The sequence below is a fragment of the Corylus avellana genome, chromosome ca1 (assembly GCF_901000735.1).
Source record: "Corylus avellana chromosome ca1, CavTom2PMs-1.0".
Lineage (NCBI taxonomy): Eukaryota > Viridiplantae > Streptophyta > Magnoliopsida > Fagales > Betulaceae > Corylus > Corylus avellana.
In genome coordinates, this window is record NC_081541.1 from 7013152 (window position 1) to 7030073 (window position 16922).

A 16922-nucleotide genomic window follows, 5' to 3' on the forward strand; every position below is an offset into this window, starting at 1 on the left:
TGTTACAGACACTTTATGAAACTGAAGTGGCCATTTGATAATAACCCTAATCACAAGTACCAAAACAACATTTAATAAAAAAGAAAAGACAAAAAAGAAGATGAATGAAGATTGATGCGAGATAAATAAGGGATTGCGAAATTGCATTTCTCTTAAATCTTACTTACAAGAAAGATAAAATAGATTAGTCATATTGTTTACTGAGAATAATATATTAACAAAACTTGAACATGAAAATTTGATTAGTAATTTTGCATTTCAAAAAGCAAGAATAATGATTTTAAATTAAATTTTTAACAGTTAATATAAATTTTATTATATTAATATTTTAAAATTAAAAATACTGTATTTTAAGTTTTTACCTTGTGCCTCAATTTCTATTAAGCCTCCAAATTCAAACTTCAAACTTGGAAAAGTAAAAGAAAGGGAAAACTTCAAACTCGGAAAACTTAGTACGAGACCCACCTGGGATGCAACGGCTAGCTGCTTATTGCTTTATATATTATAATATGCGTCCAAAATGCAACCGACCACACCATCTTTTTACAGCTTGGCTCCGCACCACAACTCAGATCCGTCTAAATCATTCACCTTTTATGCTTCGTTAAAAGCTTCCCTACCCATGTCTCCACCCTCGAAGCTCTCCCAAAGCCTCCAGCCAACCTTTCTGCTTACCTTACAGAGCTGCCAGAAAAATGGCCAGAAAAAGATTACCCATTCTCCAAAAGCTCTCAAATCTTCTCAAAGTTTCAATCTTCGTTGCCAAAATGAGAAAACCCATCATTCCTAAGCTCATTTTTCTTAAGAAAGCAAGGAAGCTTAAGAAGTTCAAGCTTCTCAAGCATTACAACTATGGTTTTCTTGAAGAGTACCAGTTCTCTGCTTCGAGCACTCCCCTCTTTCAGTACCACAGAAACCAGTCCAAAAGCCGAAGGCTTCGAAATATCTATTCGATGTTCTTTCATTGTACATGTTTGGGTAGTTTGGGAGCTGAAAAAGGGAATGCAGATTATAGATTAGAATCTTTACCTGCTTTGCCTGCCATTGCAGGGCAATTCTTGGAGCCGTTTGATTCGGGAGATGAAGAAGATTCAGTTGATCAAAGGGCTGAGAGGTTTATCCGGAGATTCTACGAAGAGATGAGAATGCAGAGGCAGGAATCGCTTTAGCAACTCAACCAAGTGCTGAACATGGATTAATTTATTTACCCAAAAAAACAGAGGAAAGAAAACAGAGAAAGAAGTATTGGACATGGCATGCTGTTATCAAGTTTTGTTGTTTTTGTTTTATTTATTTTTTGTTCCTTTGCTGTCTATTCTCCACAAGATTTTTGTTGATGTGGAGATAGGCTTTGATTTCACTGTTTGTTCAGAGATTTTTCACTGTGTGGAGCTGTGAATTTTTTTATTGAGTGGCAGAGTAGTTGGTTTGAATTAATTATTCAATGTAGCTAAGTTGCCATCTTTGTTATTGATTTGATTGGATGGAGATAAGCAGTGGAGCGTAGGGCATCTGGACGCACTTTCCTGGTTTTGGTCAATGTCTTTATTCTTTTCTGGTATGGATTGGCGTTTGCTAATAGTCAAATGCTTTCATGAAAAGGTAAGACGACTTTTCTTCAAATATTCTCAAGAAATGAGCGCCTGCTCCCGGTAAACAGGAACCGTTCAATTTTTGAAGTGAATAATAATAATAATAATAATAATAATAATAATGACTATTAAATTTTTGGACTATAGTGTTAATTGCATTTATAAGATGTTTACATAAATTATTTATGATACCTTTTCAAACCGAAGTAACTAGTTTTTTGAAATAATATCTGATTTCATTTCATATAAAAATGAATAAACATCTAGAGCCCAAAGATTCTAACTAGGAAAAGCAAGTTGATATAGAGTAACAATATCAAATATACACATCGGAACTTCCTCCATTCAAATTTTATCGATAATATTATTCATGGCTACCTTTGCAAGTTCGTGAACTGCCGAATTCGCTGCTCTCTTCACGTGACCAATGGTCCAACTCTTCAACGAATTAAAAACCCATCTTGTATCTCTCGATATATGCCTATAGGTGCTCCATTGTATACCAGGATATCGTATTGCTTGGACCACTTGCATAGAATCACCTTCAAGTTATATATCATGGATGCCCAAATCCCTGCTAAACTTAGTTGTAAGTAAAGCTCACATTGCTTCAGCCACAACCGGCTCCTGCACTGAGTGGAATGTCTTACCAGAAGTTGCATGAACTTGGCCCAAATAATCTCTTACTATTATTCTAACACCTATTCTTCTCATTATTGAATTAATAGCCACATCCCAATTAACCTTATACTTTCCAAAATGAGGTGTTTTTTCCGTTCGCTTCTAGGACAATTCGGTTGGGATGGGTGAAATCAACAATACTGTATTACATCTGGTCCGGATTCTTCTTGCTAAAACCCCAAATAATAACACTTCATCGTGCTTGCAGCGTGCTATAATGCCTTCAACATCCAAACTAGTTGATAAAGAGGTAAAGCACAAATACCGAATAAAGTATCTACCGGTTTTTTGTAAGTAAAATAGGAAGAAAGAAAAAGGATTAGAAATGAGAATTTTACAAGAAAGAAAAAGGATTAGAAATGAGAATTTTACCACTGATCATAATAAAAGAAAACGAGGAAGAACCTGTTTTTTTCTAAGTAAAATAGGGGGGAAAAAAAAGGATTAGAAAAGAAAATTTTATCGCTTTTGATCATAATAAAAGAAAATGAGGTAGAGTTTGAGAGACTGGACCCATAAATATTAGGAAAAATTACAGTTTACCCCCTTAAAGTTGACAGCGTTTTTCAATTCGAACACTAAAGTTTCAATTTTTGCAATCCACCCCCAAAGTTTCAAATTTTTGCAATTTGACCAATTCTATCCAAAGCTTCCCACATGGCCCCTAATTTTTATTTTTTTATTTTTTATAAAAAACTTTAAAAAAAAAATTCGGGGTGGCCGTAGCCACCGCTTTGGCCATCTGGACATTTTTGCACCCCCAAATTTGTTTTTTTTCTTCATAAAAATAAAAATTAGAGGCAATATGAAAAATTTGGGATAATATTGGTTGAATTGAAAAAAATTGAAACTTTGTGGGGGTGAATTGCAAAAATTAAAACTTTAGTGTTCGAATTGAAAAACGCTGTCAACTTTGAGGAGGTAAACTGTAATTTTCCCTAAATATTATGAAGCTGCCCATTTGATTACTAGTGTGCTCTTAAGAAACAAGTTAGCACATATACTAACTTTACACCGTATTAGTATAAGGTAGGGGTGGACTTAGTACAAGGCTTGAGAGGACTTCAGCCTCCTTAAAAATTTAATACATTTTTTTTAATTTTTTTTTTTTTTGTTTATAAGGTAAACCTTTAAAATTTAATTAATTAATTAATTATTGTTCCCTATACTAAAATTCCTCGTTCCTCCCGCGAGCATAAGTGAATTGTGATAGAAGATGTGAGATCTGATCTTACCAAAGAGAACGCCTTTTCATGCGAGTCCCAAACTTCTAGGCTTTGCATTTTTCCTAGTTAATATTTATAACATGTGAAAAATGAGATTTTTTTTTGAAAAAATTATAGTTTACTCCCTCAAAGTTGATAGCGTTTTTTAATTTGAACACTAAAGTTTTAATTTTTGTAATCCACCGCCTTAAAGTTTCAAATTTTTGCAATTTAACCAATTGTATCCAAAACTTCCCATATTATCCCTAATTTTTTATTTTTTATAAAAAATTTTTTTAAAAAAATTCGGGCCATCTGGCCATTTTTGTATCCCAAATTTAAAAAAAAATAAAAAAATAAAAAATAAAAATTAGGGGTAATATGTGAATTTTGAGATAATATTGATCGAATTGAAAAAAATTAAAACTTTGTGGGGGTGGATTGCAAAAATTGAAACTTTGATATTCGAATTGAAAAACGCTGTCAACTTTAAGGGGGTAAACTGTAATTTCCCTCTTTTTTTTTTTTGTTATGTGTCGGACAATGAAAAATAATGATTTGATTGAGCTATCTATCTAGAGAAAGGAGACTCATTTTGTAATAAGAATTGAAAGAAAAAAGGAGTGATTCATTTGTTTTTTGAGTTAGACTACAAAAAATGGCCCAAAAATACACTGTGGGCAAATGAAAGCACATTTTCATTTGGTCCTTTTTGATATTGGGTCATTCTCGGTCATGAACCATTACGGGGCACAGAAAATGTGATACATGAACGACGGCTAGGCCCATATGTGCTGGGCTGCAGCGTCGTTGAATCTGAGGTTGGCCTAATTTTAAGGCCCAAATCGAACAGCCGTTGACAAGTCCCTCTTACAACGACCAACTTATTATTATGTTGTTGTTGTTGTTAGGGATAATATAACTTTAATTATAAGTTTATTGTAAACAACGTGATAATTTATACAGCATTTATCAAATTATTATGTTGTATTATTTATGTCAACATGAGAGGGTTGAGCTCTTGTCGAATATTTTTTAATTTATTTTTCATTTAGGTATATCAATAGATATGATTTTTTTTTTTTTTTTTTAATTATTTTACTAAATAACAAATTTAATATCTTCTATTTTGGTGTTGAAATTTATCAAAGTTGAGATCCAACCCATTTGAATTTAAACATTTTTATATAATAGTCAAACATGACATTAAGTTGTTTTGTACTCAAGGGGTAGCTCAATCGGCTGGAGATCACGCATTATGAAGCGGAAGTCACTAATTCGAATCTCCCCCCCTCTTGTGTGGACATGTCAAAAAATAAAAAAATATTACGTTTTCTTGTTGAAAATACAATGACACATTAACATATATGCAACTAGGTTATCTATTTATTTATTTTTGATATGGGGAACCTATACAAGACAGGGCCCTTCGAACTCACCCCTGCAGAGTAAACCTCGGTTTAATTTTTTTTTTTTTTTTTTGATATGTCCGCACAATAAATTTTGTCTATTTGTTCTCACAAAACTATTATAAATTTTCTGTATTTTTAAAATATTATAAATTTGCAAAAGAATTAAATGGCTTACCATAATTTATTTTAAAATAATAAATCTGAACAGAAATCAATTCGGTAATTTTCCTTTTTCATTAACTAATAAAGATCATAATGGCAGAAAACACGTTAGATTGGGAATCTCACAGCGAGTAAAATATAACGGCATGCACGCAATCCCTCCTTTTTTTCATCTACGGCGAATCAACGGACAACGGGCTTCTTAGGTTGCTTTCGAAAGAAAAGAGAACAAACTTGGAAAGGAAAAAAAAAAAAGAAGCAGGCTTCTTAGATTTAGGGTTTTCTTGCGTTCTTACGCGCGCACTGGGAGAGACAGAGAGAGGGAAGGAGAGGTGAGTTGTACGTGTAGGTGGGATGGCGAAGGAGGAGGAATTCAGGGTGTACAACTCCTTGACGCAGCAGAAGGAGATCTTCAAGCCGCACGTGCCGGGGCGTGTTGCCATGTACGTCTGCGGCGTCACCGCCTACGCCCTCAGCCACCTCGGCCACGCTCGTGCGGCCGTCAACTTCGACGTTCTCTGCAGGCATGTCTCTTGAATTTCAATCGCACACTTTGTGCGTCTCTATTTTGATTGGAACTCATTTTCCGTTTTTATGATATCTAATAGGATGAGAATTAGAAGAAAATGGCCAATCAAGAGTAAGCTTTTGTTGCTAATTTAGCTACGGATCCAACAATTTCGGCTATTTATTATGTAATGGTAACAAAGAAATGTTATTCCCAAAGCATTTTTTTTTTCTGTACAGAAAAAAAGGCATGGGAATTAACAATGTATAATGCCATTTCTTGTAAACAGAAGAAAAAAAACTAGAAAGCGATGTGTGTTTTTCGTGCAGCGAATGATACCATTCAGTAAACTAATATGAAAGCTTAGTGAAATTTTTTGATTTTGTTAGATGGCCTCTTGCACATACAGAATTCGAATATGGTCTTGAATTTTAATTCCTGCACAAAGACTCAAATAGTATTTTGTGGAACCTGAAGGACAAATGAGATACAGTGTTTTTAACCACCAGGGTACAAACTCTTTGTTTTTTTTTTCTTAGTTTGCACTTTCCTCTGACTTGGTGAACCCTATGCGGACCTTACCGAGCAAACTTTAGTGGACCTTTAAATCGATGTCAATTTAAGATTGATGTCCTCTCCAATATAAACTAATTCCAAGCTGAAATGGGGTTGGCCTTAAACAACCTTTTAAACCGGGCAGGTGATTCCATTTTTTCAGCTTGGGCTATTGGCATATCGTTCATGCAATTGTCATTTAGTGGTCTGCTTTATTAGTGTGCCCGGAAATATTCTAATTGTATTAGGTATGAAGGAGTGATAATTAATATGTGGAAAGTAGTCACGCTTTACTGTGAATTTGAACTCTGCAGATACCTACAACACTTGGGCTATGAAGTTACCTATGTGCGAAATTTCACTGATGTCGATGACAAGGTGAGAATTATAAATATTGAGATTTTCTCTGAGTGCATAAGTTTATTTTCAAATATCTATCGGTGTTGGAGGAAAACTGTGTGCATATGCATATATGCATTCCTGTTTATTAGCATTCATACATGTGTTCATGACGGTGTTTCATTTTCTCATAGCATGTAGTTTTTGTTATAGATTTGAGGGATCTTTTATTTAAGATCTACTAAGGCATGTTTCAAGCATTAGAAGATTTAGGATGAAACAACAATTTTCAACTAATCCCTCAAGTATAATGGGAATTCAATTTTGTTATGAACGGCCACTTTTACTCCCTAAAACGTGAACAGAACAGTTGACTTAATTGCAATGCATTCAAATGGTCTGCTACCTTACTGTTATTTCTAGAGATCTACCTTGAAAACCTTTAAATGCCTATTATTTGAGGGGAAAGTAAGTGCGCAGGGTATATCTTTCCATTGCAACTGTAAGACTTAAGTGCCATGCAGAACCACTTCCTATAAGAACCTCTGCCTCGGCCAATTTATGCTGAAATGCAATCTTGAAGCAGAAGACTAAAAACTTGAGAGAATTTTCAATTATCCTGCTTTTGTTGCGGATGTCTAAGAAGTAGAGGCTCCTTTCTCCCCTGAGCTGGAAATGTTTTATTGTAATAGAAAAATGCTGGTTGAGCAGAAGAGTTAAATTTTCTATACTGTCTAAACTTTTTGAACAAAAAAAAAATAAAAAATCTCACTGACTTTCCTGCCAGATCTGATTAGGGAGGCAAATTAACATAATCTAAACTTAAAAGCCCTTCAGTTCTTGTGTCAAAAAAACAAAATAGACTGATCGAGACCCTTTGTTTCATTACACATACATTTCCACTATTTGATGCAATGTGGAAAATTAGTCAAAGATTTTTTTCCTGAGTAATAGAAAATAAGCCCTCTTTAGGCGGAAGAAAACTGCCCCCCAACACCCCCCTTCCCCCCATAAAATTGAAAGTTATTTTTGAATTGACAAGTGTTCTACTGCCGCCGATCACCTTAGTCCAACCATCATATGGTCCCATTCGTCATCCTTCACCTCTGGCCAGTTGTTGATGTCCTCCCACCAGCAACATCTGGGATGTTGCTAGTGAACTTTGCCAGTTCTTGGTTGACCTGCATGTGTTGCCAGCACCCTTTCTCATTATTGAAAACCTTATCCGGTAGTCGGCTAACACTTCAGCTGTTGTTGGTTGACCCCCATCTGTCACTAGCCACCCTGTTTGCTGGGAGTTGTAAACAACTTTCATTGGACGTCATACTGTTGTGGAATTGGAATTTTCAGTTTGTGCTATAGACAAGAAAATTACATGAAAACAAAACATTTTCCTGATTTTTCGTTCGTCAAATCTCCATGGATGTTAGGATTGTATATAGGATTGGAAAATAGTTTTTAGGATTCAAAATTTTACTGAGTTCAAATCCAAAAGTTTTAATGAGACCTTAAAAAGTAAAAATAAAGGATAAGAACCATATATGTGCGTGTATCTGCAAAAAGTGAAATACACATGTTTGAGGAAAACTTAGAGGACTTGTAATAAAAATAGAAGTTAAGCAACTTCCATAGAATGAGTGAGATGAAAGAAATGAAGGATTTTAAAGGGCTATAATTAAATAGAAGTAGGAATTTTCTTAGTTCAGTGTCCTGCAGGAGTCAAAAGGAATCTATTGATGGGAGTAGGTATAAACGTCTGGTAGAGGATTAGGTTTGTAGGATACTAAAATCTGGTAGGGGGTTATTTTTATGTTGTATCCTTGCTTTTTTATTTATTTAATTTTTTTTATTGACATGGTGTGTCCTTGGTTAAATATAAAAAAAATTTGCAACTCCTCTGTGTTATCCTCCACCAAATAAGAAATTTTAAATCCATCAAGTTACGAGTCTTTCTTAATGATTCTTCCAAGATTCACTCCTGTCCCCCAATCTTAACCAAAGGTAAGCCAACAAACTGGCTTTAGCCTAATCAATTGCCTGAGAATTCACTTTATGATTCTTGTGTTTTGGTCTTGTAGGAGATTGTTTATTATGATCGATCTGTAGTTCAAGGGCTTTGTCATTTTAGTCTTCTGTAAGCATTTACTTCACTGTAATGATTCTTTTATGTTGCAAATTTATGTCTGGATACAATTCAACTGAACCCTTGATGAGTAAAGCTTTTGGTCTGATGCCAAGGCCTAATATTGATATCATCGATTCAAGTTGCTTAAAAGCTCGTTGTTGGAGATTATGTTGGAATGATCAATAAAGCTTTTGGTATGATATGAGTTAGGCTGTTCATTGTTGAAACTCTTGGTCGAATACAATTTATTTAGTATTAACATTCACCAAAATCTTTTTCACAAATTGCTGCAGTTCTTCTACAATGTAGAAATTTTATCCTGAGCAGTCATAAATGAGTTTTATCTTCTATAATTCATTTTCAAACGTTGTTAAAATAAATATTGATGATACCTCAGTTAATTCTTTATTCCTTGGGTTCCTTATTGCTTATGTAGATACTGCTAATATCCGGATTTCTGCAGATAATTCGTAGGGCGAATGAACTTGGGGAGGATCCATTAAGTTTAAGTAACCGTTATTGCCAAGAATATATTGTCGACATGTCTGATCTCCAGTGCCTCCTTCCCACCCATCAGCCACGTGTTTCGGATCACATGGAACAGATAAAGGATATGATAACTCAGGTATTTTTTCTTTCCTGCTATGGTGCTGCCTTATCTGAGAAATGTTGGGAAATGCTACTTAAAACAAAATGTTGAGAAATGCTGATCTCTCTCAGACACAGACACGCACACAAACTTTTGATCTCTTTCTCAAAATTTATGGTGTTTTTGAAGGGAAATAAATGACAGATGTTTTGAGAACTGTGAGAGGACTTTGAAGGAGATTAAGTCCTTTTTTTTTTTTTTTTTTTCCTTCAAAATTTTATATCTTCGGACAACTGCTTAAATTTCTCCTTTAACTATTATTTATAGTGATTTTCTTGTTTTTTACTCCTTCTAGTTAGGGGCTTCCTCTAGTATACTGTGTACTTGGGGCGTCTTTACGCATTTAATGATATTTGCCGGTTACTTAAAATTAAAAAAATGCACACACACGCCCAAACTCATACCAAACACTGATGTAGAACCAGCAATAATCACAAAAATCACACTGAGAAAGTAGGAAAAAGAGAGGAGAAAGAAGCTGAAAAAAGTAGGAAGAGAAAGAAGCTAAAAGGGGAGAAAGAAGAAGAAGCTAAGGGGAGAGAAAGAGAGAAATAACGAGAATCAATTCCACATACTTTTTATTTCATCAAAGTATGCCTCCATTGGAGTATATAACACACTTAAATAGACTATGACAAAACCCTAATCTTATTGACTTTGGGCAAAGCCTATTTATTGAATTACAAAATCACTTTTGACTCTTGAAAATAAAATAAAACATAAAACTAAATACTAATAATCCAATTATCTAATATGATCTAAATAAAACTGCAAGGACCAATATTTCTAGAAAATAAAAAATAAAAATAGAATTGATCTCTAAAATTAAATAAGACTAAATTAAAGTAAAATTTGTGTCTCGTCCCTTGCATTATTGTCCACTGGTTAGAGAAAACTTGGCCTCGAGTTTTGAAATGTTGAAAATATATGCTCAGAAAATTTTGGGACCAAGCCCAACCGTGCAAGCCTTGAAAAAGGGTCCAATCAACATTTTTTCTATTCAAATGACGAAGCTTGGAGAAACATTGACAAATAATGCATTGTTGCCCCTATCTCCACTCACTTAAGAATCTAGTGGCATTCGTGTAAACAAAGGCTAAAGCAAGTTGCTAAAGGGGCAGGGAGGCAAACGAGGGTGTGGGTCTCTTGGCAACGTGAACTTGACAACTGTAGTGCAAGCTCTCCAGCACTCTAAGGAATTTGAAGTTTGTGCAAAGGGCAGCAGCTACTGATGTGGGGTTGAGCTGCGGGTCCCAATGACTGACGGCAGAACAGTAACACGAAGGGGATGGGGTTCCTGGTAGAGTTGATGGTGCTATAGAGATTGGCGGAGGTATCCAAGATGGTGCGGCGGCGGGTGGGCTGAACCTTGCATGGGTGGCAGTGACTAGTGGACAGGTAGCCTAGATTAGTTATGGCGTGGGTTTGTCGGGACTTTAGCTTGGGGTTTTGGTGAATGGCGATGGTGATGGGTTCTTGACTTTGTGATGGGGATTTTCTGAGTTTTTCTTTTCTTTGTTTGGATTGGTGGTGGATCGGCTTTGTGTGGTGGTTATCAGTTGGGTGTTTAGGGTGGCAAGAATAATGGGATGCTAATGTGGGTTGTTTGAGACCAACGGCAAGTGCTGGTTTTTTTTTGTTGTGTTGGGTTTCGGTGGTGCTAGGGTTTGAGAGCAGGGGAACGACAAAACTTTTCTTGCATTAATGGCAGCAACACTGGACCAATGTTTGCTCTAATCCTAACTGATGTAGAACCAACAATAATCACAAAAATCACATGATGAAAGTTGGGAAAAGAGAGGAGAAAGAACCTAGAAAAGGGGCAGAAAGAAAGAATAAGCTAAGGGGGAGAGAGAGAAATAATGAGAATCAATTCAACATATTTTTTTATTTTCTCAAAGTCTGCCTCTATCGAAGTACAAAACACATGTAAATAGTCTAACGATGAAACCCTAATCTAATTGACTTTGGGCAAGCCTATTTATTGAGTTTCAAAAACACCCTTGACTCTTGAAAATGAAATAAAACATAAAGCTAAATACCAATAACCAGTTTAACTAATAGGACCTAAATAAAATTACATGGACCAATATTACCAGGAAAAAAGAATTGATATCTAAAATTAAATTAGACTAAGTTAAAGTAAAATTTGTGTCTTGTCCCTTGCATCAATCAAATATTCACACGAACAGAGACAGAGAGAGACCAAAATTTTTGGAAAATGGAGCTGTTGTGTTGAATATGCAGCACAAAGTGGTTTTTTGGGGGAGTCTAGTATAACAGGAATTATATTTTTGTTATTTTTCCTTTTCTGGATTCTCTTTTTCTTTTTATTTTTATTTTTTATTTTTTTGCACGTAAGACATTTGGTGTTGGTCAAAATGAACTATATGTCCATGGTTATGTGTCATGCAGTTTATGTATATGATGCTATCAGATAATTTCTTTTTTTCCGATGGGATATGTGAATTTCTATAATATAGGAAACTTATTTCACTATGTTGAATTGCAGCACAAAGTGGTTTTTTGGGGGAGTCTAGTATAACAGGAATTATATTTTTGTTATTTTTCCCTTTCTGGATTCTCTTTTTCTTTTTCTTTTTTATTTTTTTATTTTTTGCACGGAAGACATTTGGTGTTGGTCAAAATGAACTATATGTCCATGGTTATGTGTCGTGCTGTTTATGTATATGATGCTATCAGATAATTTCTTTTTTATCCGATGGGATATGTGAATCTCTATAATATAGGAAGCTTATGTCACTATGTTTGGTTACACTTTTCAAAAAGTGTTTGCACTGTACAAGCGCTGAAAACACTTTTCAGACATAGATATCCAAATAATTTTCCAGATGTGGCTCCCATAGATAATAATTTTCAGTTTTCGTTTTCAAAAACACTTTTCAAAACACAAATACTTTTTAAGGATACAAAGCACTTAACACTTTTAGAAAACTTCCCCCTCCTTGATATGAGAATGTTTTGAGAACACATGGTCAGTTTTTAAAAACAAATGAAAACTGAGGAACTTTTTGCTTTGACTTCAAAAAGTTGGAAACTGCCTTTTGCTTTGGTATAGTGGCTATTTAAACTTTTTAATTTTAATTCTTTTAATAAAAGGCTGGCATATTTTGTAGATTATCAATAATGACTCTGCATACACGGTGGATGGAGATGTCTTCTTTGCTGTTGATAAATTCCCAAACTACGGCCAGTTATCTGGGCAGAAACTAGAAAACAACAGGGCTGGTGAACGAGTTGCTGTTGACTCAAGAAAGCGTAATCCTGCTGACTTTGCATTGTGGAAGGTGTAGAAACCTTTGCAAATTACATTATATCTATAGTTTTGTCGATGTCATTCAATATCTGATATTCTCTAAAATAATCACAGGCTGCAAAGCCTGGTGAGCCAAGTTGGGAGAGCCCGTGGGGTCCTGGAAGACCAGGGTGGCACATAGAATGCAGTGCGATGAGTGCACATTATCTATCTTTCAAATTTGATATTCATGGTGGTGGAATTGATTTGATCTTTCCACATCATGAAAATGAGATTGCCCAGAGCTGTGCCGCTTGCCAAGAGAGCCGTGTGAGTTACTGGATGCATAATGGGCATGTCACTAATAATAATGAGAAAATGTCCAAGTCGTTGGGTAATTTTTTTACAATCCGTGAGGTAAAGTGGGTTTAAAAATTTGTTTAACGCTTCTAAGAACGTTTTATGTTTGCAATCTTGTTTGTGTTTAAAATAATCTTTTATATTCTTGTAGATTACTCAACGGTATCATCCTCTGGCTTTGAGACATTTCTTGATAAGTGCACACTATCGATCTCCTCTCAATTACACAGTCTTACAGCTGGAAAGTTCATCAGATGCTGTTTATTACATATATCAGGTTTGAAGCTTATTTTAAATTTCAATAATTTTTATTGGGAAGTCTGCCACCTCGATCCCTAGCAAATCAATGGCCATACGCGCCTATCAGGGTTGGATTGTCTTCAATTGATTTATTTATCCATTCAGGGTTGCTCCCGTGTGCACATGCATGTGAATGGGCACGTGTGTTATTTGCAACTGTGGTGGTCAGGTGGATAGAATAGTAGTAGTGTCCATCCAGCTAGAGATACTCCTACTGCATGATGAATTTCTAGAATCATTCTGCTCAGATGCTTTTAATAATTCTTATTTTTCCTTTTCTTCTCTCTTTTTTTGGGCTGGGGTAAATTTGACTGTCTGGTCAAATTTGACAGGAATGATGACCAAGCAGTCAAACCCTGGTTTTTTCGGCCAATATAGTTTGTTCATTTTGTAAAGAGGTTAAGACTATGGCATTAAAAGACAACTGAGAAGAATGTAGAACCAAAATAGTTTCTGGTTAATGAGAAGCATAGAACTAAATACTAATCTATTTGCAATGTGATTGTATTGGTTAGAATTTTATGGTAGCGTTATGTGAATTGAATCTGATGCCTCTTTTTCATAAGTTGATATGCTGCAAGAATATCTCATTTTCTTTGAGTTTACTGACACAATTTGCGGAGAAACTGTAAGACACAACACACATACACGTGAATCGGTCCCATTTTCTGTTTATTCACAAAATCATGATCCGCTATCTTGTGATTGTTAGACTTTGCAAGATTGTGAAGATGCTTTATCCCCATCTCAAGAAGGAAGCCTGGGGCCAGAACAAAAAGGCAAAACAGCTCGGGTCACGGCCGCTGCCCAAGAGTGCATCAGTAGGCTACGTAGCGACTTCCAGAGTAAAATGTCAGATGACCTGAACACTGCACAGATATTGACTGTCGCTTTTCAAGAAGCCTTAAAGTTCATAAACAGTTCTTTGAACACGCTCAAGGTACATATTTAGAAACAGTTCTAACAGGTCTATAATGCACTCTCTCTCTCTCTTTCTGCCTTTCTTTCTGTTTGTTTGCTTGTGTGAAATCCAGAGACGATTTTTTTTAATATGTTCCAGAAAAAGCAACAGAAGCAACAACAATTATCGGTGGTTCAGTCTCTTATTGAAGTAGAGAAAGAAGTTAAAGAAGTTCTGAATATTCTGGGATTGCTATCCTCTTCCACTTACTTGGAGGTGATTTAATTTCTGGCCTTTGTTAAACAAATTTAAAGATGCAGTCTTTTGGATGTAATATATTTATTTAGAAGTTACTTTCCATTGCATAGGTTTTGCAGCAATTGAAAGACAAGGCTTTGAAGAGAGCAGGGTTGGTGGAAAATGATGTGTTGCATCTGATTGAAGAAAGAACATTAGCAAGGAAAAACAAGGATTTCCCAAAGAGTGATCAGATCAGGGCTGATTTAACTGTGAAGGGCATTGCACTAATGGATGTGGGCAAGGACACTATTTGGAGGCCATGTATCCCAGTTGAGCTAGAGCAGCCAGCAGCACCAGTTGAACTAGAGCAGCCAGCACCACCAGTTGAACAGGTCCAACAGGAACATAACACCCTGCCAGTCGAACAGAAAACAGCTAGTACCACTGATTGAACAAGAAAAAAAGCGAGATGCTTTTAAACATTAAACAGAAGATATCACCAATTGAACAAGAACAATAGGGAAAACCTGTCGGGCTTGATGGTGGAAAGCCTTGTTCCTGCCCCGACCGTCAGCATGACTGATGACTGATACAGTTTTAATTATGTACCGGGATGTTTGTAACTTTTTTATTCTATTTATTGACGATTAATGTTGTAAAATTCGGGGACTTTAAAATCCCCTGAGGCTGTGACCTAGCGCCACGGGTCATAAATATAAAGCAATGTGCCCTTTTTCTAGCTCTATTGATGCATAAACAGCTGTTGAGGGTCTTGAGTTTTTGGAGTACATACTTTTTACAGGTGTTTGAAGTTGATGAATTTTCCCTGTTCCATATAGTTCTTTGGGTCTGTTCTTGGGATGAATTTGCGTCATATTGTAATAATATAGCTCTACTGCCCAAGCTGTCAAGGCGCATGCAAGCCCAGTGGCTGTCTTTGTCAGTTATATTCTGGAAATTGACCTCACGAGTTCCAAGTGCGCCCTGTTGTATTTGCCGGAGTAAAATCTGGGGTGTACTTTAACTAGGAAAATCATTGATAGATGCAATGGACTGGTTGGAGCTAGTGTTGACATACTTAAGTGCTCCCTTGTACTGTCACTGGTGTGCCAATACGTGTATACTTATTGGATTTGAGTCGAGTTGAGGCATTGATATAAAATTAAATATATTTATTCTAATTTGATTTATTTAATTAAATTGAGTAGACTTTTTAACCTAATTTAATTTGGTATTGAGTTCGTGGGGTGTGTAAAAAATTGTCAGCCTTAAAAATTACGTGTCGGATTCAGATCGTGTATGAGTCAAGGTATGGATATAAAGCTATGTAACATGTTAATTTCTCATCAAAGTTACATGTCAATCTTACTTGTACCGATATTATACTTCTGTTTATGAAGAATTGTCGATGGAGCATCATAGTTAGTCTAATAAACGAGAAAGGCCGAGGAGGTTGGGTTGGGTCTAGATGGGCAAGGAGTTTCTCTAAAGCCCTAAACCCATAAAGCAAGCAATTGTCAGGCTAGAGACAACTTTGGTGCTTTACTGACCAAGCTATTATTGTGCCTTTGAACAGAGTGGGTGTGTCCAATGCATCAGGTAAATGTGAACAGCCTTTTTCAACACTAAAGTCCAATTTTTTATGACTTACACACGTGGTGAGTAGAAACCTACTTGGATTCCATGAATTCCCATATCAATGTAGCATTCACATGAACTCCATGAAAAGCTCAGAAAAAAAAAAAAACAAAACTCCATGAAAGAGTACTATGTTCCTTCACATCTTTGATGCATAAGTGATTGGTTAAAGTACCTAGGCCAATCAGTCCCAGAATAAATGCCAACCAATATCGTACCAATGATGCCTATAAAATAATAGTAGGAGGGCATGGGATTATCAAAAGTATTCAGGATTCAGGACCATCAAAACATATATAGTTCTACTTGTCTCCTTTGTTAAAGTTGTGCCTATGAAATAGGGATAAAGCACAAAGAGGCCCACAGGGTAAAACAAATGCTCTCGTGGGGACTTCCCACTTTTACTCAAAAGGAGCTTGCTTGGAGGTTATCCATTTAAAAGGGTCACAGCTAGTTGCCACACAGTGTCTCTGAAGGGTCTCAAGTGATGGAAACTTGGCACAATAAAGCTCATGTGGTAGTTTCGTACAATATTGGCGGTTGTGTGTTTGTTAATATGTCTGGACTTTGTGTTCTGTTCATCTTGTTTGCCAGACCAAAATTTTGGGCCTCTCTTTTAGAGATAAGGTTAGTACCAATCTCAAGTACAGGTTAATATAGAGGTAAGTTTTTGTTGCAACTACTTCAATGTTCATTCAATTTTCTCATAATCAAGGTTGGAGAAAAGTCACTCATTGTTATGTGTCTCGTAACATGTGAGAAATACTTGTCTTTCGTTTCATTGCACTGAATAAATTATATGGTCGAGGGTAAAACTGATTAAAGAAACTTCTTCTGACCTAGTTTTTAATTAATAAGAAGAAATAAGATATTTTGCTTTGTTTATAAGCGAAGATTTTGTAACATAAAGTTGTCTCAACCAGTCGCGGAGAAATTTATACAATCTCTTTAATAATAATGATAAGATTGTTGGATCTTGACACTCAACTACTCAAGATA

The 16922-nt window shown here is 35.7% G+C and overlaps 2 protein-coding genes across 2 annotated transcripts; both read left to right on the plus strand.

Annotated features, from left to right (window-relative positions):
- Nucleotides 1-557: 557 nt before the first annotated feature.
- LOC132167807 (uncharacterized) lies at nucleotides 558-1586 on the plus strand. The gene has a single exon (XM_059578836.1). It carries the CDS (start codon nucleotides 696-698, stop codon nucleotides 1167-1169), a length of 474 nt encoding a protein of 157 aa, XP_059434819.1. The 5' UTR covers nucleotides 558-695; the 3' UTR covers nucleotides 1170-1586.
- A 3695-nt stretch (nucleotides 1587-5281) lies between these two features.
- LOC132183366 (cysteine--tRNA ligase 2, cytoplasmic) lies at nucleotides 5282-15061 on the plus strand. Its single transcript, XM_059596799.1, has 9 exons — nucleotides 5282-5576; nucleotides 6430-6493; nucleotides 9043-9204; nucleotides 12366-12536; nucleotides 12620-12901; nucleotides 12996-13121; nucleotides 13857-14084; nucleotides 14205-14321; nucleotides 14414-15061. The coding sequence occupies exons 1-9, from the start codon at nucleotides 5407-5409 to the stop codon at nucleotides 14735-14737; spliced, it is 1644 nt and encodes a 547-aa protein (XP_059452782.1). The 5' UTR covers nucleotides 5282-5406; the 3' UTR covers nucleotides 14738-15061.
- The last annotated feature ends 1861 nt before the right edge of the window (nucleotides 15062-16922 follow it).

What these genes read in the sequence shown, in the direction of transcription:
- LOC132167807 (XM_059578836.1), top strand. Translation starts at nt 696, where the DNA reads ATGGCCAGAAAAAGATTACCCATTCTCCAAAAGCTCTCAAATCTTCTC.
- LOC132183366 (XM_059596799.1), top strand. Translation starts at nt 5,407, where the DNA reads ATGGCGAAGGAGGAGGAATTCAGGGTGTACAACTCCTTGACGCAGCAG. An exon ending in AACTTCGACGTTCTCTGCAG is followed by an intron (nt 5,577 to 6,429) that starts GCATGTCTCTTG and finishes TGAACTCTGCAG; the next exon opens with ATACCTACAACACTTGGGCT. An exon ending in ATTTTTTTACAATCCGTGAG is followed by an intron (nt 12,902 to 12,995) that starts GTAAAGTGGGTT and finishes ATATTCTTGTAG; the next exon opens with ATTACTCAACGGTATCATCC.